At 34.7% G+C, this 24,683-nt stretch overlaps 1 protein-coding gene across 1 annotated transcript; it reads left to right on the top strand.

Annotated features, from left to right (window-relative positions):
* LOC129809659 (uncharacterized) lies at positions 1-24,678 on the top strand. Its single transcript, XM_055859675.1, has 6 exons — positions 1-775; positions 5,523-5,759; positions 9,822-10,480; positions 14,216-15,034; positions 18,370-19,042; positions 23,802-24,678. Exons 1-6 carry the CDS (start codon positions 505-507, stop codon positions 24,032-24,034), a joined length of 2,892 nt encoding a protein of 963 aa, XP_055715650.1. The 5' UTR covers positions 1-504; the 3' UTR covers positions 24,035-24,678.
* Positions 24,679-24,683: the final 5 nt, after the last annotated feature.

Raw genomic sequence — 24,683 nt, 5'->3', positions numbered from 1 at the left:
ATGATAAGAAAAATCAATAGAGCCATGGGACGCATGTGCAAGATAAATCAAAAGGAAAACCCACACACAATTTCTTTTTCTCCTCAGTGGACATATGTTTCCATCAACTATTTTCACATTAATAAAAGTGACGAGTGAAAACAACAAGTTGTTGTGTGTATTTTTGATACTTTCAACCCATCAAAGTGTCTCATTTGCCATCGAATATCCCTCAAATTGCACCCTCAACACCAATCGGGTTCCCATCAGCTGAACTTTTATCAAGTTGTGGCAAAAAGCAAATTCCTCAGCTTGTCCAGCATTGAACCAGCTTTGGTGCATATATAAAAAATATTCGTGGAAAATCATTCAAGAGAAAAACCACGAGAATTGCGTTGTGAAAAAGTGTAGAGGAAAATTTGTTGAAAGAAAACCCCAAAAATATATTGCAGAGAAAGAATCTCTGGGTGAAATTGCCAAGGGTGTCGTAAAAAAGAGTGGAAAAACTGGTGTAAGGGGTATATCATGAAGGGTTACGTTCCGCCCGACAAATTGGTGGTACGAGATAGTCTAGATGATGAAATTAGTGACGATGTAGAAGATGATGTCTTCATACGTGACGGTAGATCTAATTCAATGTGCGAGGAAAGAGGCCTCAAGAGACCCCTTATGGCCCCAAGACGCAAAAATGGGGCACGCTACAAGAAATCCCTGGCATTCATGAAGAAGAGACATCGCTTTTGGTCGTGCTGTGAACCTTTTTGCTATGGATTAGCCGCCATCACCATTATTATAGGTATTTTCCCCAATACACATCAACCACAAAGAACCAAAAAAGAAACAAAAAGAAAAAAAAAGAAAAAGATACCCTTCCCAAGCTTGAAGATTAAAAATAACCCCTATCAAAACTACTATTCCCCATGAAAGTGAATTCAGAATTCAAAATGCGCGAGAAAGAAGAGAGAAATCCCGGAAAACCCCAGATAAAAGCCGCTATAAATTCCCCAGATGATATTTCAATACATCGCAAGTATATACCGTGAGATTGTTGAGTGAAAAACGCACAAGACAAAATCCCAAATATGCTCAAAGAGAGCTTTTCAGTCAAATCCTCTTTTGCCAAATATATTTGGGACTTTGTCAACATTCTGCAGAAATATTATGTGATTTTGCCTCAGAAATCATAGATTGGAAACACTGCATTCTTTATAGGAGGTACAAGATTTTGCAATATGAGCTCATATAGAGCTAAATATTAGTCAAAATAAAACAAAACTCGTAACATAAATGATTTAATTGAAAGTAGGTGAGATTGTTAAGAATCTCACCTAATAATGGGGTTATTTGGAAACGGACTTAAATCAGAATTTTGAGATTTCCTTTCTCTCTTTCAGATTTAACAAAGAGAAAAAGAAGATTACGATTAAACCCACACACAGTAATATCCTAGACACACTTACGACTCAAAGCGAGAGAGAGCTTAACGTAATTATAATCAAAATTTTAATTATTGGATGATTGCATAAGTTCGTAGGACTCCCAAATATAAATTTCAACAGACAATTTAGTTTAGACATATTCTTTGTATAATCAAGGTTATGGTCTCCATTGATCTTAACACTTGCCCTCGAAAGATATATAAGCCTATCAATTCCATTTTTTAAGATAGAGGCTGTTTTTCTTGAAGAAAGTTCGCAAAGTCATTTTTGACAGCTTGAGCAGAATCCATATTTTTGCACACCAAACTATTCTGCAGAGATTGGAACAAATGATATTCTGAAGGGTCAATATATGAAGAATATTCCAAGTTCCGGAGAATTTCCTCTTGCAACTCCTGTAATTTTGGCAGCATCTGTTATTATTAGTCGCACGATTTAGTGTTGTCATTTTGGAAGATCATGCCCTTTCTTTTGGCCATCGGACGTTTTTATTAAGCAAGCGCATAACAAATTAGGCACTGTGCTTATCTTCTATGACTGTTTCATCACATTGGAGTAGCTCAAAGTGATTAATTTCCCTAAAATCCCATCAAATTTACAATTAATGCAAATTAGCTTTTGCAAGAAGGTTAGCTGTTTTTTTGCAAGACTTTTCCGCTGCATTATTGTTCTACTGGATCTATATCTCATCACCTGTCACCAATCGATCCAGAAAAAAATCTTCATAGCAGCATATCGGTAGAGAAATTGCCACATTCCCTAAATTCATATGGTTCCCTTTACAGATGGTAAAATTTCAGAAATTTCACAGCAGTGTCGTCACCTACTTTAGCCGGAAATTCATGAAACTTCTTGAAATTTACCAACTCTAGTTCTATTTATTTCAGTGAAAAGATGTGGCACCCATGCATCGAGCTTTTAAACGTATCAAAGCTTTTCTAAATAGCGAAATACGATGAAATTATTGTTGTCCAACATCCTAACAATCTTTTTAATTGTTATCTACAAATTTTCTTCCGCTAGGATACTCACAATATTGCCATGAATGTTAGAAGTCGTTTAAAATGGAGTCGATGTTTCGAAGGATAAATCCCTATTTTGAAATTTGCCAAGACATCTTTTAATCATTCTAAGAGCAAGAACATTGCCTAAATAAACGCCCAAAATGCTTTTCCGTGGAAGTTCATCACTTGGATCTTTCCAAAATTCGCTTAACATTCAATGCTGTAGCACCTTTTTCTTCCACATTTTGGAAATGTCCTCCAAAGGAGATATTGAACTATTATATTTGAAGGCTACTTAGCATTAGAGGGATGTAAGACACTATAATCTTTCCAGTACGAGCAAAAAAGTAAACATAAATGGTGGAGGTGAGCTACGGGATACCCCTTAACGACCTACTTGAAAAAGTCCCATGAACTTATGCAATCATCCAATATATTGCATTTCCAACAGTTTTCACTAATCCGTCTCTCAGCTTAACCCGAGAAACACCTTAGTTAGCGGAAACCTGATGGAAATTTAATCAAATCATTATTGTAATTATAATTACGTTAAGCCATCTCTCGGTTTAAATCGTAAATGTTTCTAGGGCATAAGGCCAAAATAGACAAAGGCTGATCCCTTCTTCATAATAAATCAGTAATCAGTAATAAATCAGTAAAATAAGCAGTAAAACATTAGTCCAAAATATCTTACACTTAGAGTTTAGAATCAGGAGTTAGAGGTTCTTTGCATAAACCTTTACCTAATCATTTACTGCAAAATTTTACAGTATAATTATTCTTTAAAATATTTTGCCTATATAAACTGACAGTAAATGATTGGGTAAAGGAAATTTATGCAAAATATTTAAATTCAATACTCCTAAGCCCTCAGTGAACCAAGAAGAAGAGAGGAATTGGGCATTTTTCTCCTAGTTTAAACAGATCTGGACCTTACCGTGATATAATTAAGCTTTATAGACCCATTGTGATGTTAAATTACATTACGATAAGTTTTAATTTCTTTTCAAAATAGGAGAAATAAGCCTGATTTCAAAGGTACCCCACTTCAAGGCTGCCCCTCTTATCCCTGTAACTGATTTTTTTCGATTAATTTTTGTTGAATCTATTTGATTCCTTACACTCTAAACCTAAAGTATTTCTTGGTGATAGTTTCCTGTTGCTCATATAAAACAGTGGGTGAATCCCAAATTGCAAATTAGTTTCAATTCCAAAATACCCCAATGCAATGTATCTTAATACAATGAAGACTTTGCACGAAAGTAAATCAGACAAAAGAGGCGCTCGGAGCAAAAAAACTCTAAGTCCTATGCATTTCCCTATTAAAATAGCGTTTTTTTGCTCTGAGCTCCTCAAAATTGCAAAATTTTATTCACTGGTAATGTATTATTACATATTGGATTTAATAAGATAGATCGCTTTCTACCATAAATTGTATATACTAACACTTGCTATAAAGTGAAAAAGGTTCTCTATAATCTTGCTAAAGAACTAAATCTGTTTGGTTGCCCAGATGTGTATAATGGAATAATTTATTTTAAAACAGAATAAATATTTTTGATCAGAAATTAAGCAGACTGACCAGTAAAAAAATAATTAGGCCAATAAACAATTCGAAATGGTCATTCATTTTGGTTAGTAAAAATTTCATTAAGTTCAGCAATAGATCCAGTAGGGTAAATTAAGATAATTCAAAATCTGCTCCAAATGGAATTTTTTCGCTACTCCAAATGGAAACGTCATTGTTTTCATAATAAATACAATACTAAATTATTATATTTAGGCATTTTTTATACCACAGTTTCATTATTTAGTTAATTTTGCTCCAAATAAAGCGAAAATCAATTCATAATTCACAAATTTTCATTTGTTAATTTCAATAATGTTTTTTCGCCAAAGCTTTCGGCATGATAGTGCGCCTTCTTTATTAAAGAAATTTCATTACAATTTCTTTATTACAATTTTACTCACTCAAAATCGTGATTCTTTGTCTCTAAAAACCTTGGGTCGTCTGGTAAATCTAGTTTAAAATTGAATGTAGCATAGAAAATCTAGTAACTACACTGAGAGAAAAACAGGAGTGCGATTAACATTTTTTCCTCGTAACTTTAATACTTTTCAGGTGCGAAAATATATCAACATTTTTTAATGTTAATTTTATATCTTTTTAAAGGTAAAATTAATATGAAAAGGGTAACTTTAACCCCCAATACACCTAAAAAACATAATATTTACACCGATTTCGGACCAATACTGCATCGTAAAATAAACATTTCCGAAATGTTATTTCACGTTAAATAAATGTTTATTTCAGATTATTTTAAAATTAATTTCTTTTTCTATTACAAAGTGATAAAATTAGTCAGATAATATGAAACTTTTATAAGCAAAAGATTATTGTCCAAGGTGTCTTCGTTAAATTGTAGTAAATCATCACTCTCATACGTTAATATATATATGACATTGTAAATAAAATGTATTACTTCGTATTCGAATAATGACACCAATTATCAAAAAAATATAGGCTTTTGGAGCATTTTGGACTTTATCAAATCATGTTCAATTTAGGCATTTTTCTCATGAATCAATTAATTAAATATATGATACACGAAAGTTCCGTAAAACAAAATATTATGCCCCTTAATCAAAACAGAAAAAACAGCGCTAATTAAAAGCTAACAAGTAAATATGGGTAATTAAAAATAATCATCATAATCTACTACAATGTCAATCATATATTTATCGTGCTCTCATTATCACATTTCTGCGGAAATTTCGTAAACAATTTGTTGGAAAAATAAACATAATCTGCTGAAAGCGATTTATGCATGGATGCAAAGCTTTCAAAAGTTGCATGCTAAAAAACTTTCTCTGAATTTAGAATAAACATAACAAGCGAGAAAGTATAAATCGATAGCGAGAGATTTATGGCAAAATCTCAAAATCTGCACCGGAAACTCTTGCAAAGTCGAAGAAAATAGCTCGAAAATAAGAGATTAAGGGATTGAGTATGAATATATTCAGAACAAGATAGGAATATAAAACTAACCCCCAAATACATCTTTCCTGGTGAGCTTATACTAATTGTATCTGGGAATAGCTTTAATATTTCTAGGCGCTCTTCTGCTCACCCTCTTCCCCATGCCACTGCAGAAGATCAAGGGCTGGCTGCACAAGAATCCCAGTCCAGTGGGTCAACCACCACCCACCACCATCCCCGGAGACACCCTCGAGCACGTGCCCTGTTCCCAGCTGTCAGTGAACTTGGTCTGGAAGCGCGTCATATCACGTGTCACGAGCGAGAGCCCCGTGAGGAGTGCAGACGTGAATGCCGATGGTAAGGCACAAACCCCAATTCCCTGCCATTTAGTCCTTCAACCTGACAATAGCATAATAGCAATCAAACAAATCACTTAGACGCTGTTCGTGCTTTCGATATTGCGCCTGAAGATTTTTTATTAAATACTTCACGCGATATCAGTATCAATAACGCGCTTTGAGACAACTTTTATGTACTTTGCGTGCTTATTGGGAGTATTTTCTTTTGTGAATTGCAGCAATAAAAGTGTATAGAATTTTTATTGAGAATTTTGACACTTAAGAAAAATGTATATATGATACTTTGTAAGTAATTTAAAAATAGGAGGAAGTACAAATTGTGAGGTGATCATTTAGAAAATGGTATTGAAATTCTTTATCAAAATAATATGGGTTTTCTTGACTTGCCAATACTAATTTTTTAAATTTTGAATAATGGATGAATTACTTGATTTTAAGGAATCGTTCTATTTTCAAAAAAGGCTGAAACGCTCAGATCGAAAACCTTATAAGCCCCGCCCACAAATTCAATCTCCCGCCCTTTTTGGAAGACACTAAAGCTGGTGTGGTTAATTTTTTCTATCAACCACTGAAGGATACAGTTACAGCGTAATAGGGAGCTAATCCTAATGATAATTTATTTATAAGATAAACTTTATAGCACAACCTATTGAAAATTGGTATTATAAACTTTGTATCTTGGGATTTAAAGTGAAAAACATTTTTAAATTCAATATATTTTCATGAGATGACTGAATGATGAACAAATGAGGTTTCCAAAAATACTAAAAAAAGACATCACAAATTCTTGAAGAGGTGTGTCTTATTTTAATGGGAGTGCCCTACAAAATCTACTTACAAATAAAATAGTGAGAAGGGTGAAAAGGATGTAGTATTCAAATTTTTATACGCTCGATTACAAATCTGTGCTACATTTATAAACACTAAATCACTTCACGTCTTGTTTAATTAACGACTCGTTAGATGTTTAATTGAATAAAATCCACCAAAAATTCAAGAATAACATCCTCTTCTTCAGTGGAAGAAAACTTTTTTATAGCGACATTCACTGGTTGGATATCAAAAAAGGAAGTTTCCGCGGTACTCAAATAAAAGGAAATCCCAGATTTGAGTTTTTCACTAATAAAATGTAAATTTATCTTGAAATTGTCTTTACACTCACCAACGCTCTCTTCACCTCTAAACACTATATGCACTTTAGTTCTTGGCCAAAATGTTCATCCGTCTGAACAACTGTTCACAAAACTTTACACACTGAAGAACATTAATAAAAAAAAAACATGAAGTAAATTTTTGAGACGTTTCATTGGCTCCTTAAGAAAAATTCTCTACTTTCCCTTTCCGTCAATATTATCTGGGCTCTCTCGACTAATAAATTAAATATGTATGCAAACCGGTGAGCGTGCGTCGGGTAAGAAGAAGCACAGAAAAATTCAAATTCTTCTCAAAGGTTTCGGTTTCTAAAAGACCCTTTGACAACGCAAAAAAAAGACTAAAATTTGAATAAGTTAATTAAATTATTGTAAAATTATTTGATGAATAAAGAGTGCTCTTTCCCGTCCCAGTCACTGAGGAAGGCTTCGAGTTCGAGCCGAAAGCTTTGGGGAGAATTTCAATTTTTCTCTGCTTCTTCATACCCGACGCTCACCGGTTTCCATACATATTTATTGAATTTATCGTCGGAAATTACCAAAAATAAATTAAATATTGATAGAAAAGAAAATAATGCCAAGTGTTGCCAAAAGCCAGTTACTGAATAAAGTGTACTTTTTGTGTAATAGATTAGGGGAAAGCATTCAGGCTTCGCGGACACTCTAGCTTCGAACACACCTCATATTTTTCCCCTATTGCTTCAGTAAATTTGGTCTATCCATGGCAATGAATTTTATTGGCTAGTCTTAAATTCGAAGCCAAAAAAATTTATTAATATTTTAAAAATCGATCCTTAATCGAAATGAAAGCAATTTTTTAATGTGATAAAAATTTGTCAAATTCATAAAATCTTGAATGAAAACGTTTTTTTAAATTTTATTTGAATTAGGATTTGGATATTAGCCTTCTGCAGACTGATTAATTTTAAAAAATAAATTCTTCTTTCGTCGAATATTTAACACATAATACAGGTTATCCGAAAAGTTCGCGTAAGAAGCATGAAATAAAAAAAAATCATAATTCTAAAACTATTTTTTCTATCAAAAAATATAGTATAACTTCAACGCACTTGACCCAATGACTCTCCAAGAATTCTAAACCTAAAACCATTTGCGGAATTGTGTTCCTGGAAGTTCTGCAAAATATAATATGCTTTCTACGGATGTTATTCCTTCTTTAATCGATTTAATGGATTTAATCGATATCGTTATACGGGCTTCAGACCTAACTTAGCCATATGGCTCAACTGTTCTAATTTCTTATCAATTACTTTTTTTTGGAAAAATTTAACTTAGGATTGGATTATTAAAGATAAATGGCATAAAAGTTCTCAAACAGCAATAAAATTGATCGCTACTTAGGATTTTGAGACCTTATTCGGGAACTGGGAAAAACCTCTAGTCTGAAGACCACTTTAGTCACGGTGGTATTTCTTTACGTTTATGGTATAGAAAGAAGTCCCTGGAGATCAAATCTACCGAATAGACTGGATGATCAAGGAATTCGTACATCGAGTTGTTGAATTTCAGATTTTTCCTCAAGAATTTTTTGGGTTCAATTGACTCAAAAGTTCTTATTTAATTTAAAGCTAATTATTTTACTTCTTTCAAGATAATCAATTAACGAGCATCCTGCAAATTGAGGCCAAAACCATTTTAATGGATATTTCAAGCTCTGCTTGCTTTGGAAGAGAATATCCAGCTTCGGTGGACTGAAATAATTTTTGTAACAATTTAAGATCATAGTACTGGATCTAATACTTGTCCATTGTTACAACACGATACATAAAATCGGTTTTAAAGTACTGAAAGTGGTCCAAATGAGGTTTCAGTACTTGCACTGGATAAGATTTTTGTTGATTTTTTAACATACGCGGCGAACCCGTTTTACTGCTCTTACTTCAGAGAGATAGCAGTATAATCCCTCGATTTTGTGTTATATTTCGACTCCTTACCTTTTAAGGAGTCATTTTCGTAGAATTTTGGAAATTTGAAGTTTTGAGTTTGTTTTTTGACGCCGCGCTGTCCGTATGTACGTCTGTGTGTTTGTGTGTCTGTGGTGTACAGTCGTTACCACGTCTAGAGCCCAAACGGTTACATATAGTGACATGGATCTTCAGAGGACCCTCCCGATGCTCCCGATACGACGTCAGTTGGATCAGCAATTCTCGTAACATGCTCGTCACCTCAACAGCAGTTCTTGTATAAAGCGTGTATTTCCATGTTGTTAGAAGTGCTAATGAGGCGATGAGGAAGTTACGACAATTGCTGATCCAACTGACGACGCAGATCCAAGGAAATATCGTTGATTCATTCGTAATAACGAATTTTCAAGGTCAAATGTAAAATGTTTGGTCATATTTGACACTTTGGAAAGGTCTTAGAATTTCTTACAAGATTGAAGCCGTTTCAATCGGTTAAAACCGGTAATAAACCGATTCATAACCAATAAGTTATTTTTATAAGAAAATCAATTGTATTATTCCTATTTTGGGCGATCTTTTAATTGATTCAGTCTGTTCAATAAATCGTTTGTGAACCGATAACAATATATGATGTGATACTTTTGCAATAAATAATGTCGATCTGCCGATATTTGGCTCCAGATCGGCACTGATCTGCCGATCTCCTCACACGGTTCACACTTTTAGAGCCATTTCTTTACCCTTTGTATCTAAATTGTTTTTTTTATAGAAATCGAGATACAAGTAGAGAATAAAACTTGCATAATTCCCTTGAATTTTGTCATTGTAATAACTAGGAGACTTCAATGATAAAGCACCGCTCTTGTTTGAATCTGCTTTAGGTTGCAATATTTTCTAAAGTTAAATTGTTTAAATAATTGGAACTTTATTTACGTTTAACTCAAAACAATATTTTAATCACTGGATATTCTTCTGACTTTTTAGGTGTGCCTGATATCATAATAGGATACACCATCGAAGAGGATCCTTACGAAGGCGTAGCAACTACAACAGCTCGCTGCTTCAATCCTCACACCGGAAAGACGGGCCTTTGCGAAGGTGGGGTAATGGCCTTGAACGGGACAAACGGAGAGATAATCTGGCAGCACTTTACAGCCTTCAATGTCTTCTCCTTGAGCTGTCCCGTCGACCTCAACGGTGACCACCGGGAAGATTGTGTGGTGGCGGGAAAGGGTGGTCTAATGATAGCCATAAATGGGGACACGGGAAAATTAATTTGGCGCCTCGAGGACAAAGTTCCCATCCCCGGGAGCCAAACAACAGACTCCCCAGAATGGAACACTGACATATATACCGTTAACGTTGTCAGGGATCTCGATGGAGACGACATTTCGGACGTTGTGGCAGTTCATGTACAAGAAAATTCTGCCTTTCGCTTTGGCCACATTTGCGTAATCTCTGGGGGAAGTGGTAGAATGCTAAGGAGTATTCCCACTCCCTTTCGTGAAGAGGTTTTTGTCCCACTGCAAATTATCACTGACGCTGATGGAACTGAATGGCTATTGGTCATAACAGGTGCACAGAGTACTCCTGGAGGCATCTACGTCATTCGTCTCATAAGTCTTATGCAGTACAAGAGTGAGGTGAGCATTTCCACCCACATCCCCATATATACCCAAAATTCCATTCTATTGATTCTCACACATCACTAAGTTAGACATTATGACAAATTGCATTGGAAGCCTCGAGACAAAAGCATTTGAGAAATTTCCCAAGACGAGAGATATGCTATATTAAATAATGATAAACTTTTGTATGTTATTAAGCTAACGATGTTATTCCAGAGGGAAAATTATTGAAAGTTGTTCATATCACAGTAAGACAGTCATTAGTTTGAACTTGAATAACGTCATCTTAGAGCACTTTAAATTGGGATTCCGTATATGCAAACTTAGGGAATTTTCATACTCATATACTAGTGGAAGATGGAATTTTAGAAATTTGCAATATACCCACAAATTCTATTCTAATTTGCAGTTAATTATCTTGAAGAAATTTAATGTTTCGTGCTATCAATCATTAAAGCAAGAACGATCCTTTATTAATACTCTGGTCTGAACAGTTTGCCAAATACGGGCTTCAGACTAGAGGTTTAGCCCAGTTCCAAATCCTATATAGCGAGCAATTTTATTGCTTCTTGAAAGCCTAATAGGTTAATTATCCTTAATAATACAATTCTAAATTAAATCTTTCCAAAAAAAAATTGTGATTTGATAAGAAATTAGAGCAGTTAAACCATAAGGCTAAACCTTAGGTCTGAAGCCCGTAAAGGCTGTTCATTTTCAAACAAATTTTCTAAAAATCTTGTTAAAAGATCAGGGTTAGGCCATATATATTGATTTGATTTACAAGATATTTTTAAAACAATTTTATAAAAATCAATTGTATTTAACTGACCGTACTCAAATGCTTACAATGATATAATTTCGAGAGGCAGACACTTAACTCTTTAAGGACGATTGGAACACCGGTGTCCCATAAAGAACATAATTTTTCCTGACTACCTAAATTTATTTTTTTTATTAGATGATCGGTCATTTATTTTTTTTCTTATGTTTGTACGTAATTACAAAGTAGAAGTTTAGAGGAATCTAGGATATTTTTCGCAAGTCTCCATTTATTTGTTATATAATAAATTTTTAAGTTAAAAAATGACGAATTTTTAAATTCTCTTATTGAAAATTGATTTTAATTATTTTTTATACTTCCAATTTTTTTAAGCGAAACCGTTTTGATAAAAGAAACTACAATACTCAAATATAATATTTTTCATTAGAGCGAAATTTATCATTCATTGGTATTGTCAGAAAAATTATTTTAATTTTTGGGCTATTTTTGTTCCTATCGTTTATAGAGACAAAAAATACACCAAATTAGAATTTGTTGGTTTTTCTAAAGCTAGATGTAAGACCTATTAGTGATTTTGTTTATCGGTTTCATTTTTATTGCTGATTTTCGGTCAGCGAAAACTGTCTTGTCGTTAAAGGGTTAAGAGTATTCCCGTAAATACAAGGTCAAAAAATCTATATCTTTTTACTGCTTAGACAGATAAGATAGATAAGATTGATAAGATAGATAGGTAAACTACTTGATCGTGTCGAGGTCTAAAAATTAAGCACGTCTTGCCCAAAAACGAGTCACGTCAATGGCAAGTAGACTTGTCGAAAACAAATCCGGAAAACAAATTTTGGGCGATCTTTTGAGTAATTTGTGAATATGTTAAAATCGGTTGCGAACCGATAAATGGTACTTCGTGCAAAAATGCTTGTGATGTATAATATCTAAGTCACAAGTTCGAGCATTTTGCAAAGTTTGGAATGCTTTTCCACCCCTTTTTATCCAAAATTTAATTATATTACTTCTTAAGTATTTTGGGGGTATCTGTTGAGTGATTTATAAATCGGTTCAAAACGGTTGAGAACCGATAAACGGTGAATGATGCGGTAGTAATTTTTGAGGTATAACATCTAAGGCAGGGGTTCAAGAACTTCGCAAGTTTGAAACGCATTGCCACCTTTTAGCTGAGATTCTTTACAATCTCAACTCTACTCAATGTTGATCAACAATAAAAAATAAAAAAATTTGAAGCATGGGATTTTGATTAAGATTGTTCTAAAAACATGCACAGCGATTAGACTTAAAACAGATGGTGCTCATCAATAGCCGAACAGAAAGAAATGGTTAAAATAGAGCATAAGTCAAGGCATAAGTCTTACATAGTTCAAAGAATCTAAATTTTTAACAGTTTTTTAATCTTAATCGTTTTATGTTTAGCAAATGTGCGCGTTTTCAGAACAATATAAATCGTTTTATGCTTGAGCTATTCAGATGTTATGCACAATATCTGAGATGTACGAGTTTTATGCACAATCTCAGCCTTTTTATGCTTCAGCTGTGCGTGTTTTCTTCACAATTTTAATTTAATATATTTTTTTTTTTATTTCAACGCGAAATCTTGAAAGAATATAAGAACTAAATGTGTTTTAGGAGCAAGAGGGGCGCCAAGAAAAACTGCCAAAAATTAGAAATTGTCCTGCCCAGAAAGCACCTGAAGGAATTTAAAATGTCCCTTTTTACTTCAACATGAAATCTTGCAAAAATATAAGGGAAAAATGCATTTTGAGAGCTTTATGGGCGCCAAGAGAGCATTTAGAACCATTTGGACGCCCTATAAAGTGTCTGAGGGAATTAAAGAAGCTTTTTCTTTACTTCAACGCGAAATTTTGATAGATAAGGACAAAATGCATTTTAATAACTAAAGGAGCGCCCTAGAAAGTCTTGTAAGGAACTTAAAAGTTTTTTTTGTATTTAATTCAACGCGAAATTTTGGTAGATTATAAAGACAAAATGCAATTTAAATCATGAGGGCGTTCCAGAAATTTTTGAGAAAATTAGAAGTTCTTTTTTTTTATTTCAATGCGAAATTTTGAAGATATAAAGGCAAAATTTAGGTCAGGAAAATTTCATGAAGTAGAAATTCGAACCTTTTCTTTCTCACATGTTTTACATATGGCTATCTCATTCTTTCGCATACCAAATTCGATTGAGCTAAATTGAATTTGAAGTGATGTTTAAGAGAAGAAGAAGAATGCGAGAGAATGAGATAGACATATGCAAAACATGTGAGAAAGAAAAGGATACGAAATTGTACTTCATGAAATTTTCTTGATCTAAAAGGTGTGCCCGAACCATTACCCACAAAATTCAACTTACAGTCGAATTTTCAAGCGTACAGAGGTGCAGGCACCCCAAGTTACAAGTACTCCGAAGTTGCCTGTAATGAATCTCAGCTACCATAAGCTTATCTGAGCTTATGTCCATTTTTTTCCAATATTTGCATCAACTCAAAAGCTCCCAACAATAGAGAATTAAAGAATTGCAATTCCTGATAAAAAAAAATCATTGATTTCCGCACAACAACAAATTAATTCAATAATTGCCAAGAATCAACACTAATTCAAAATAATTGCGTACTTTTGACAAAGTTCCTGTGGCAATTAAAAGCCAAATTCAAAATTTGATTTAATTATATTGCCATGTTTCCACAAAAGCTAATTTATCATCACACTTTGCTGCACGTGAGCTTTCCCGCACAAACTTTTCCCCCACATTAAACTGAGGATGAGTGTATATTTGGTAAATGCCTGGCAGGATTTTTTTTCTCTTCCTCCCTGCCACGCAAACTTTTGCCCATTATGTTGGTTTTCTGTGAGTGGAAGATTTGTGTGATCCCCAAGAGTTTATGTATAATTATTCTTGGAGACTTAATAAATTAGGAGAGCTGTGTTGAGAGAGTCAATTTTGTCTGGCTTTTTCAGAAGGACTTTACGACGCTGTATCGCAATGTAGCATCAGGATTTATGGTTCCGGCAATTCTCACTGACATTACCGGAGATGGAGTTGAGGATATCATTGTGACATCTTTCAATTCAACAGTTCACGCCTTCGACGGGCATACCTTCCGACAACTCTGGAACTATGCCTTTCCCACATCTGAAAGCATCCATTCCATTATCCCAGGACACTTTGACCACGACAATATCACAGACTTCATGGTTAAGGTGAACACTGGGCCAGGATTCCCTGTCTACTACTACTCCCAGACGATGATCCTGAGTGGACAGAATGGTACAACGCTCCTGGACAATGCCATTCTGGACTCTGGAGGTTCAAATAGTCCTCTGGGAGGTCTCTCGATCTCCCAAACTTTCGGTGGGGACTTCTTCCTGCACTGGCAGACCCACTGCCGAGGAGTAGTCAATGCTGGGGATGGTTATCAATTTATTGCAGACAGTGAAACAGTAGAACAAACCCGAGCTGATACCTGTCGATTGAGGTACAATGCTCCCACAGTTGTTAAATTGTACGCTATTGGGAGGAATGTCGAACCACCTGGTGCCATAATTCTCTCATCGGATGACCTCAATTTGCAATTAAAGCCCATAAATCACACGAAAACACAAACAGCCCATCGAGTTATTGCACCCCTCAAGCATCCCAAAATGTACATGAGGAAATTTCTCAGCAGAGAAAAATCCAGCACAGACTGGACAACACCTCCGAATACAGTTGAGCAGAAGAGAGTGGATGAAGGGGAGAAGAAACTCGGAAATTTCAGAGAATACGTCCGAATGCAGGTAAATAGAAACATTACATCCTTAAATGTTTTCCGACATTTTGGTTTTTTACGAATTCCGAAATAATGGAGGATCAATAACAAATCCTAAATGACCATTAGCTCCGATTCTAACCGTTAGATTTTGCTCATCTAGGACTTAAGTGAAAGGTCTTGTAAAAGACTACATTTCCTTAAAAGTATGTCCAACTTTAAAATTGATTTATTTAAAATCTCTGGAGGATTCGTTTTTGTAGAAAACTAATTTTTAACTAAGTTTTACTTATAACCAAGGGGGAGATATTAGCTTGGAAGTGGTGTACACTGAGGTAGAAGTACTGTGGAAGTGGAAGTCCCAAAAATGAAATGATTTAGGGGAAGGTTTTGAAGGTTCGTATTAAAATAGGAGTCCAAGATTTAAGATTTTTTACTGAATGCCACACACACCGAATCAATTATATTACTATATCAAAAAAATCTCTTACTCATTGGGTTCATAATTCTGCTTCACAAAATTCCTGGAAGTTCTTGGATTTTCCTCTACAGGAAAATGAAAACGTAGCGGCATTTTTTACGAAGGTGCCCTGGTTAACTCAGTTTCGTACCACTTTTTCCCACCTCTGTAGGCTTCATTTTCCCGAAAACATTACACCGGACACAAAAATTTGGGCATCACTACTTAGATGGAACTTTCATCTACTTGTTTTCACCATTTTTAGGAGGTATCACGCATTAAAAATCAATTTTAAGCTATTTTTCTAACACATGTTTTTGGCACTCGGACTGTATTCTGACAGTCAGTTAAGAGCTTGGTTAGGTATGATTCTCTCATAATCACACCTATTGTAATTCTCGGATTTTCTCTAACACCTCCAATGGGTCTTACAGAACATATTTCGGACGTAACTGTTTTCAAAAATGGCCAGCCACCTATTTAAAGTGAAATGTGGCAAGTTCCAATTTAAAACAAGGAAAATTGAATGAGAAATATTCAAAATACATCGAAGTGGCAATTAAAGAATCACATCTACCATAAGCAGTCTAGTTTCATCACTGCACAAATCAGAAAGTAGTAGTCACACCTATTGTAATCTTGTTTTTTTCTCTAACGTCTCGAATCTGTCTTACAGAACATTTTTTGAACATTAGTGATTCTTAGAATTACCAGTGATTAATTTAAAGTAAAATGTGAAAAATTACGCTTGAAAACAAAGCAAATTGGATGAAAAATTTTCAAAACGCACCGCATGGGCAATGGAAGAATCACAACTACCATAAGCAGATTCAGGTTTAATGTTTAATTTGACAGAAGTGAAATAAAAACATCTGATGAAGTCTCATTTTGATGGGGAAGTGCGTGTTTTGCTTCGAGATTTAGTGAAAATTGTTTAATATCCCAATTTTCTTGTGAATTTATTCAGTGAAATCTCTTATGAGTCAAATATCCCGAGCGGCGTGCACAGTGTGACCCAAAACAGTGAGGAATTCTCAAATTCGGTGGTCAGTAATTTTGACAGATGTTTTTACGAAGCTGCAAAATTGAATTTTCCTGAGCTGCAAAGGTGGTAATTTTTATGAATTTTCCTCCAGCCACAAAAACGGCCCCCTTCAAGCAAAAGATTTTCACGGTAAATATTAACCCTAATACACCCTCTATAACTTGGAATAGTTGCTTTTTCGAACAGACACTTGCAGTATGCAAACGATTTTAGGCCCAATTTTTATTTTTGCCTTTTAGACCCAGGAAAAAAGGCCTAGGCTTCCAAGTTTCTCAGGAAATGTGAGATGTAGGTCTAGTTTTTAGATTATATGTCCATGGATGAAATTCATTTAGTAACTTGGAAAAAAATCAACTTTTACGAAGCTGCAACATTACGAAGGTGCAAAACCATGCATTACAAATATTTAAATTTCAAATTACATTTTCAATTGGAATAGTGTAGTAGTGGTCGATTCTTTCGGATGGCATATCTGGTTTAGGTACTGGAAACTATCAGAAATAATTATTGGTTGATGACATAAGTTCGTAGGGCACCCAAGGCAAATTTCAATAGTTATTTTTTTTTCAAAAATATAATTAATATAATCAAGAGTATAGTCTCAATTGATCCTAACTTAACACTTGTCCTCCAAAGATATATCAATTCCATTTTTTTTAAGGAAAAGATCCGTTTTTTTTAATAGTTCGAAAGGTGGTTTTTGATAGCTTTTGTGAAGTTTACAGTTCTTGTCTTCTATGATTATTTCATCGAGTTTAGGTAGCCTAAATTAAACAATTTCCCTAAAACCTCATTAAATTTGCAACATCACCATCGTGAGATGAAGATCAGTTTATCCAATAGACTTGACCGTTTTTTTTTTCAGGACCTCCTCGACTGTATGCTATTTTATTAGATCAATTTTCCATAAGCTGTTTCCAATCGATCCAAAACAAGACTATTTGTCGTAAAAAATGAGGAGAAAAATGGCCACATTCGTTCGGTTCACCTTAAGCATTTCAGTTAAGAAAAATATGGAACTCATACCGATCTTGGAAACGTATCCAATATTTTGAAAATGACGAAATACAGTCGAATTATTGTTTTCCAACATCTTAACAATATTTTCAAATATTATGCATAAATTTTCTTCCATTAGGATACTCACAATATCGTTATCAATGTTAGAGGCCGTTTAAAATGGCGTTGATCTTTCGAAGGGTAAATCGGGTAAATCCCTATTTCGAAATTTACTAAGACACCTTTTAATCATTCTAAAAGGAAGAACATGATCTAAATACAGAGAGATTTTGTATAGAGGACATACTGTCCTATTCCAAGTCCAAGTCCATCACTTCTTATCTTAAATGGCCACTTACGTCCTTTTAATAGACAAGGCCTCCTGCACAACATCTCGCGATTCCACACGATCCAACTCGGATCAACCATCCGAGAGAAATTATTTAAATTGAGATTCTATTTTCAGTTAAATTAAAATGCAATTGCGATATTGAATAAAGTCAATAATAATCTAGCTGTTGAAGAAAATTCACATTAGATTTTATTCGCTTCTTTTAAATTCAAAAGCCGGAAGTGCCTGGAAGTGCAGAAGTGCTGGAAATCACCTATAGCACTTCCGGAAGTGAGGAAGTCTTTGACTTTTTTCATACAAATTTAAGAAGTACTAGAAGTGGTGTACACGATTTTTCAACTTATATCTCCCCCTTGCTTATAACGGTTTTCTGGTTTTGTTCAGATAAGCCAGCTTTCAAAACCGGAAGGGAATTGGTTAATCAAATGTATGAACTCAGATAATACCGTACCGATTTATATTATAGTTGTTTAGAGACTAATACTAAACTTCAATTTTAACTTCTAGTCCAACCGACATCAAGCTCCGCCCGAGGACTTTTCCAATCGAGAGCCCTACATTTATCTACCATACAATCAAGAACCTAGACAGTATCCTGCCCAACCTCCAACTCCTCCCAAAGAACCAGTTATAATCCCAGCTGAAATTAAAAATTCAGATGATTACGATATCTTCTACAACGACGAACTCTTGAAGCGTTACCCCCTTCGCAGTCAACTGCCAACCAATCGCGACGTCCGGAGTAAGGATGAGGACATTATGGACCTCGAGAGTATCCTGAGTTCCGAAGAAGTCAATGACACTCTCGGAGATGAAGCTCAGACAGTAAAGAAAGTCCTAACAGATGCTGCTCTGAAGCCAATCTTTGTAAAAGGACATCCTGAAACACTTTGGGACTTGGAGATGGAAAAAGAAGCTTCAGAAGCTATAAAGGAAGGTGGAACATACGATTATCCCTATCGACAGGTTAAAACACGAAGGGAAACCAACAAGGATCTAGAGCAGAATTTTATTCCTAATGTGGCATCAACGGGAGTTCTTTTGCCGTCACTGGACAAAAGTACACCTACAGCAATTGATTTTGCTTTTGTCTTGAACGTCAGGGAATCAGAAGCCTATCCACCACTCTTTTTGCCGGAGGATTTGGCTTGCATAGAGGACAAAGTGAAAGTTTTTGGAGGTAAGTCGCAATTTGAGTACACAAAAATCAATGCATTGTGAGAGTTATCGTCGATTACATAGACCTTTGTCGTATCTGCATTTCTTTTGTGTCAGCGTTTTACGTAAGAGAGGCAACAGCTGTATTGTAGCTTGCATCAAGTGTACATACAAACACTGAGAAAAAAACGGGGATGCGATTAACTTGTTTTCCTCATAACTTTAACACTTTTTAGGTGTAAAAATATATCAATATTTTTTAATGTTAATACTACACCTTTTTAAAGGTAAAATTAACATGAAAAAGGGTAACTTTAACCCCTAATACACCTAAAAAGCATAATATTTACAATTTACATCGATTTCGAATCAATATTGCAAGGTAAAATAAACATTTCCGGAATGTTATTTTAACTTTTTCGGATTTCTCTCAGTGAAACAATAGCAGATACGACAACGATCGATGCAACCGACGTGATAGCAAAATGATTTATTGTAAAACACAAACCGACGTAATATAGTTAACGAGGCGAGAATTTCGGAATTCGTCGGGAAGATACAACTTACTCAGGGAAAACTCATCAACTGTTTCCAGAGCTTTCGGCTCGGTCTCCAAGCTTTCATCAGTGACAGGAGCAAATAGAAAATTGAATGATGAATAAAGAGTGGCTCTTTTCTTTCTGCTCCAGCCACTGATCAAGGCTTGGAGACCGAGCCGAAAGCTCTGGAAAAAGTTGATGAGCTTTCCCTGAGTGAGTTGTACCGTCCCGACGAATTCCGGAATTCCCGCCTCGTCAAAATGATTTACTTCAAAATGCTTCATTTTGACGAGAACTTCTCAATTCGATCTTCGTACGAAAGTGACAGGTTTTTCTCTATAGTTGCCTCAGGAAGAATTGACAAGTTTTAACACAGTAAACCCTTCAATTTCGATAGCTCTTAAAAGTTGTTCAAAATTAAGTCCATGAATATTTTGTGAATCGTTCTCAATTGTGATACCATTAAGGGGAACCTTTAATTGATTTATGTCCGTTTCTTCTTGATACTCTTCCTTCTGGAGAGAGAACGGAAAGAAATATCTATTTGCGGTTTTCAGTATTGTTTATAGTACCATCAGTGAATTTTCCTGGTGAACGTTAATAGACTCAAAATGATAACATGAAATTTCTATAAAAAATATTTGAATATTTCATATTTTATCGCATTTTCTAAAATAAATGGTTGCATATCTTCTTTATAGAATTTCAGAAAAAAAAATCTAACAGTATTTCACTGGAAAATTCCCCTTGATGTAGCACAACAATAGCTTTAGAACACGAGTATCACATTCCCTCAGCAATCTTGAACATTGTTTCACAAGTGTAAATAATTTAATAAGTATTTGCGAGAAGTCGTCCAAAGTTCTCTTAAGTGCTATTCACTTTACACAGTGTCAAGTTTCAATTTTCCAACTGAAAAAGCTTTAATAAATCCCATAATTTTTCTTTGATCTTTTTTTTCTAAAGTTTTTTACGGAATTTACATCCGTGTCTATCTTCTTAAAACTTTTTCTTTCTCTATAAATTTTTAATGTGATCCTTTTAATCTTGAGAAGAAGTAATCTATTAATGCCCAAAATTTTATATATTGCTTCTCTTAATCATCCCTGATTTTAAGTGACAATAATTAAAATAATGAAAGTGACATAGGAAATTAAAGATGAAAGATCTTTTGAAGGAAAAAGGGTAATTTAAATTAAAAATCGAAAGATTCATATAAATTTTGACGTTACGCAGGAATTTCTAAATTCACCCTCCCGTACTAGGATAAGATGGGGAAATTTGAAATCATTTACATCATTATTTCTCGATCAGACAATGCAATCTGTCCGATTTCGTTGTTTAAGTGTGAAAAAATTGATTCTTCCCATAATAACGCTTAGAAAACAACAAAGATGCCAATTTGACTGCTTCTACTCGACCAAGTCACTTAAAATAGGGTTTGAAATGAAAAGTCTCACAAAATACAACAATTCTTTGATATAGTTGAAGTTCATCAAATGAACACTTGAGGCGCTCTGGTCGAAAAACGAGTTCACAAACAAACATCCTCGATTATTTCGGCTTCTGATTAATCAATGAGATCTAGTTCTACGGCAAAATTATAGAGAACATTCTGGTCTATATTTCTCCCATATATCACTTTTCTGCCCGTCCATCCAAATCTGAATCTGTCCATAACTGAATTGCGCCCCCAACTTCAGCTCTAAATCGAATTTGCATGCATTCCGAGTTAGCTGACGTTAAGAATCTCACATACAATAAGCCGGTTAGGATTATCTGTCCCTTTTTTTAAGATTGCTGTTTTTATCACTAAAATCTAAAACTAAAAACTAAAATCTCGAATGAGTCAAAATCCCGAAAAGACTAAGATCCCAATTGATCCTAAACCCCAAATTAGTCGCAATCACAAAAAAGGCAAAATCCAGAATATTAAAATCACGAAAACCAAAATTCAGAAATTTTAAGTGTCATAGCTACTCTCCTAAAATTGCACCGGGCTTGTTGAAGGCAAGGGGACATTTTATGTGTTTCCGGAAATTATTCTACACATTATCCTCTTTATAATTTCGCCCTTCTCAGAATTATGATCATTCGGGATTTCAGCTTTCGAGATTTTGGATTTCGGGATTTTAGATTTTTGTCCATTCAGGATTTTGCCTTCCGAAATTTTCATTTCAACCTATTCGGAACATTGGCTTTCGAGATTTTGGATTTCGTGATTTTGGGTTTCTGGATTTTGGATGTTTGACATTTTGACCCATTCAGTATTTTGGCTTTCGGGATTTTCGTTTTCGGTATTTTGGGTTTTTATGATTTTGGTCCATTCGGGATTTTTGGTTTTCAGAACTTCGACATATTCGGGATTTTGGCTTTCAGGACTTTGAATTTTCGAGAATTTGGATTTTTAGGATTTTGGCCCATTCAGGATTTTGACTTTAGATTTTGAATTTCGGGATTTTGGTTTTCGATATTTTGGATTTTGGGGATTTTGGTCCTGTCAGAATTTTGGCTTTGGGGTCTTTGGTCCTTTCAGGATTTTGTTTTTGAAGATTTTGAATTGCGATATTCTGGTTTTGGGATTTTGGTGTATTCGGAATTTTGGCTTTCGGGTTTTCAACCCACCGACCGTCAGCCTTTAATCGGATCATATCTTCGGTGTTATTGAAGCGATTTTCATGAAATTTTAGTATATTGTATCTGAAACTGAGACCTTTCTAACGATAGGTCCCATCTGTCTCTACTCCAGCCTTCTTTATCTCGACCCTTACTATACCGAAATAGACCGGACTCTATCTCTATAATGCTTATTATCCGATTCCACTGAACTTTTTTTCTTTTGTTGGCCTTCCCCACTCAGACTGTTTAAAATAGAAAATGACCAGTGATAAACTCAGATAAGCTTATGGTAGGTGAGATTCTTTAGAGTAATGCCTGCAACTCGGCGTGAATGGAATTTCGATACATTACGAGTTGCAAACACCTTGAATTGTTGCCTACACAGAAAAAAAAATATTTTGTAAAAATGTTGGTAAATGTTTGTGAATTCCTATGGGGGAGTTACGAAATGCTCGTGAATCGTATAACCTACAAACAAGTTCGTAAAAGTTTGTACTTTTTTTTACAAACATTGTTCGTAACATGATCATTTGACGAACATATTTTGTACTTTTACAAACATTTGTTCGTAAATGTTCGTAAATTTTTGTCATTAGTTCGTAAATATTCGACAAGAAAACAAACATTTACGAACAAATGGCAATATTTTACGAACATTTTTTACTAAAAATGTTCGTCAAGTGATCATGTTACGAATAGTGTTTGGAAAAAACGTACAAACTTTTACGAACTTGTTTGTGGGTTATACGATTCACGAGCATTTCGTAACTCCCCCATAGGAATTCACAAACATTTTCGAACATTTTTACAAAATATTTTTTTTTCTGTGTATAGAGAATGTCATCAGTTTTATTTTCTAACTGTATAAAAATGCAGTATCTCAAAACTTTCTTTAATGGTTAATGGTGCTATTCCAATGAAAAAGTGACCATGTTTTTTTTTAGCACATTACTGTTCTCAAGTACTAAAAAAGACCATGTCTGTTTCTATACGTCATTACAAGGAAAATAATGAGTAGAGAATATTAATGCTGCTCGACGACTTTTCACCACTGAGAATTCACGGGAAAACTCATGGAAAACCTGGGAAAACTCGCGGTTGAGGCTATAGTTGTCAACTCCCGGCCATCTAACTGCATCACGCCACCAAACTGACATGATAGGTTACTCCACACCACACTGACTGAATGTCAGATGGCATTGTGATCGGGTGAAAACTTGCTCGGAAGGAATATTCGTATTCGGATTTCGGATGAACTCTTCTTTTGTGTCGGTTCCTGTCATGACTATTTCGTGATTTTGAAACACGACGAGGACTGGGGAAAATATGAAGTATTTGTGTAGAGACAATAACTTTACATCTTGTCTATCATGATAAAGAAAATGTAGAAAATACTATGAAAGTGAAAACATTAAATTAATCTTGTCGATTTCCCAACCGAAATCCGAATTCGAATATTCCCGCCGAGCAAGTTTTCACTCCCGATCACAATGCCATCTGACATTAATCGAAATAACATGTGGGAACAGTCATAGTCTTTTTAGTACTTGAGAACAGTAATGTACTAAAAAAAACATGCTCATTTTTCTATTGGAATAGCACCATAATGGCTGTTTGTTTCAGACATGAAAGATAAGGAAGTGCTTCTGCAGTGTCTACAAGAGCGCATCCCGACTCTCGAGACTCTCACACCTCCAAGACCAAAATACGAGATGCAGATAGTCATCACGAGAATATCCATCTCTTGTGGATGTGGAGATCTCAACAAAGGCGAAATCTGCTCTCAATTCAACTCAATAGACAATCAACGATGGAAGGAATACATGGGGAATCTTGGGAATGGTCTCTACGTCTGATCTTCCTAACCCCAAAACCCAAAAAAAACTGACACAAAAAATTCCAAGAAATTAATTTTGGAAGGTGCTTAATGATCACAATATATCACTTTTTGACTAATTTATGATAAGTCTAATGAGTCGTTTCTGTTTTTTTTGTAAATTAATTCCATCTGCATGACACAGATAATTGAGAATCTTTGGCAAATCATCATGAATGTGACTCTTGTGCCAAACATCTTGTTCCGTTTGCTTTCACGTCCTCCCAAAATCATATTTTCTGATTAGTTCTCCCTCTAACCATTGCAAAATTCTGTTTACCTTGTAAAATTCATTTGCATTTCACCAATTATATATTTCCACAGAAAATATTCAATCACCATGCCTAAAATAACCCCAAACTAAAGCCCCCCAAAAAAATTGACAAGGAGTCTCGAAGGCAGGAAATCATGTACAAATTGAGAGAATAGAAAAAATGAAAGCAGAAAAAAAGATCCTTGCTTAATTATTCATCACACACAAAAAAAAAACATTCAACATAAAAAAAAATATCAGTGAACAAATGGCAAATTTTTCTAGCCATTCACTTTTCTTTTTGAAAAAAAAAAAATAATAAGCGCAAAAAAAGGATTAAAAAGAGAACAATTAAATAGTTTAAAAAAAAATAGGT

Source organism: Phlebotomus papatasi, chromosome 1 (genome assembly GCF_024763615.1).
Source record: "Phlebotomus papatasi isolate M1 chromosome 1, Ppap_2.1, whole genome shotgun sequence".
NCBI lineage: Eukaryota > Metazoa > Arthropoda > Insecta > Diptera > Psychodidae > Phlebotomus > Phlebotomus papatasi.
The sequence above is the reverse complement of the archived record's forward strand: the minus strand, read 5'-3'. Positions and strand labels throughout refer to the sequence as shown.

Bases quoted from the DNA above. Each gene is read 5' to 3' on its own strand.
- LOC129809659 (XM_055859675.1), top strand. From the start codon at position 505: ATGAAGGGTTACGTTCCGCCCGACAAATTGGTGGTACGAGATAGTCTA. The intron at 5,760-9,821 runs GTAAGGCACAAA...CTGACTTTTTAG, and splicing joins TGCAGACGTGAATGCCGATG to GTGTGCCTGATATCATAATA. The intron at 19,043-23,801 runs GTAAGTCGCAAT...TGTTTGTTTCAG, and splicing joins CAAAGTGAAAGTTTTTGGAG to ACATGAAAGATAAGGAAGTG.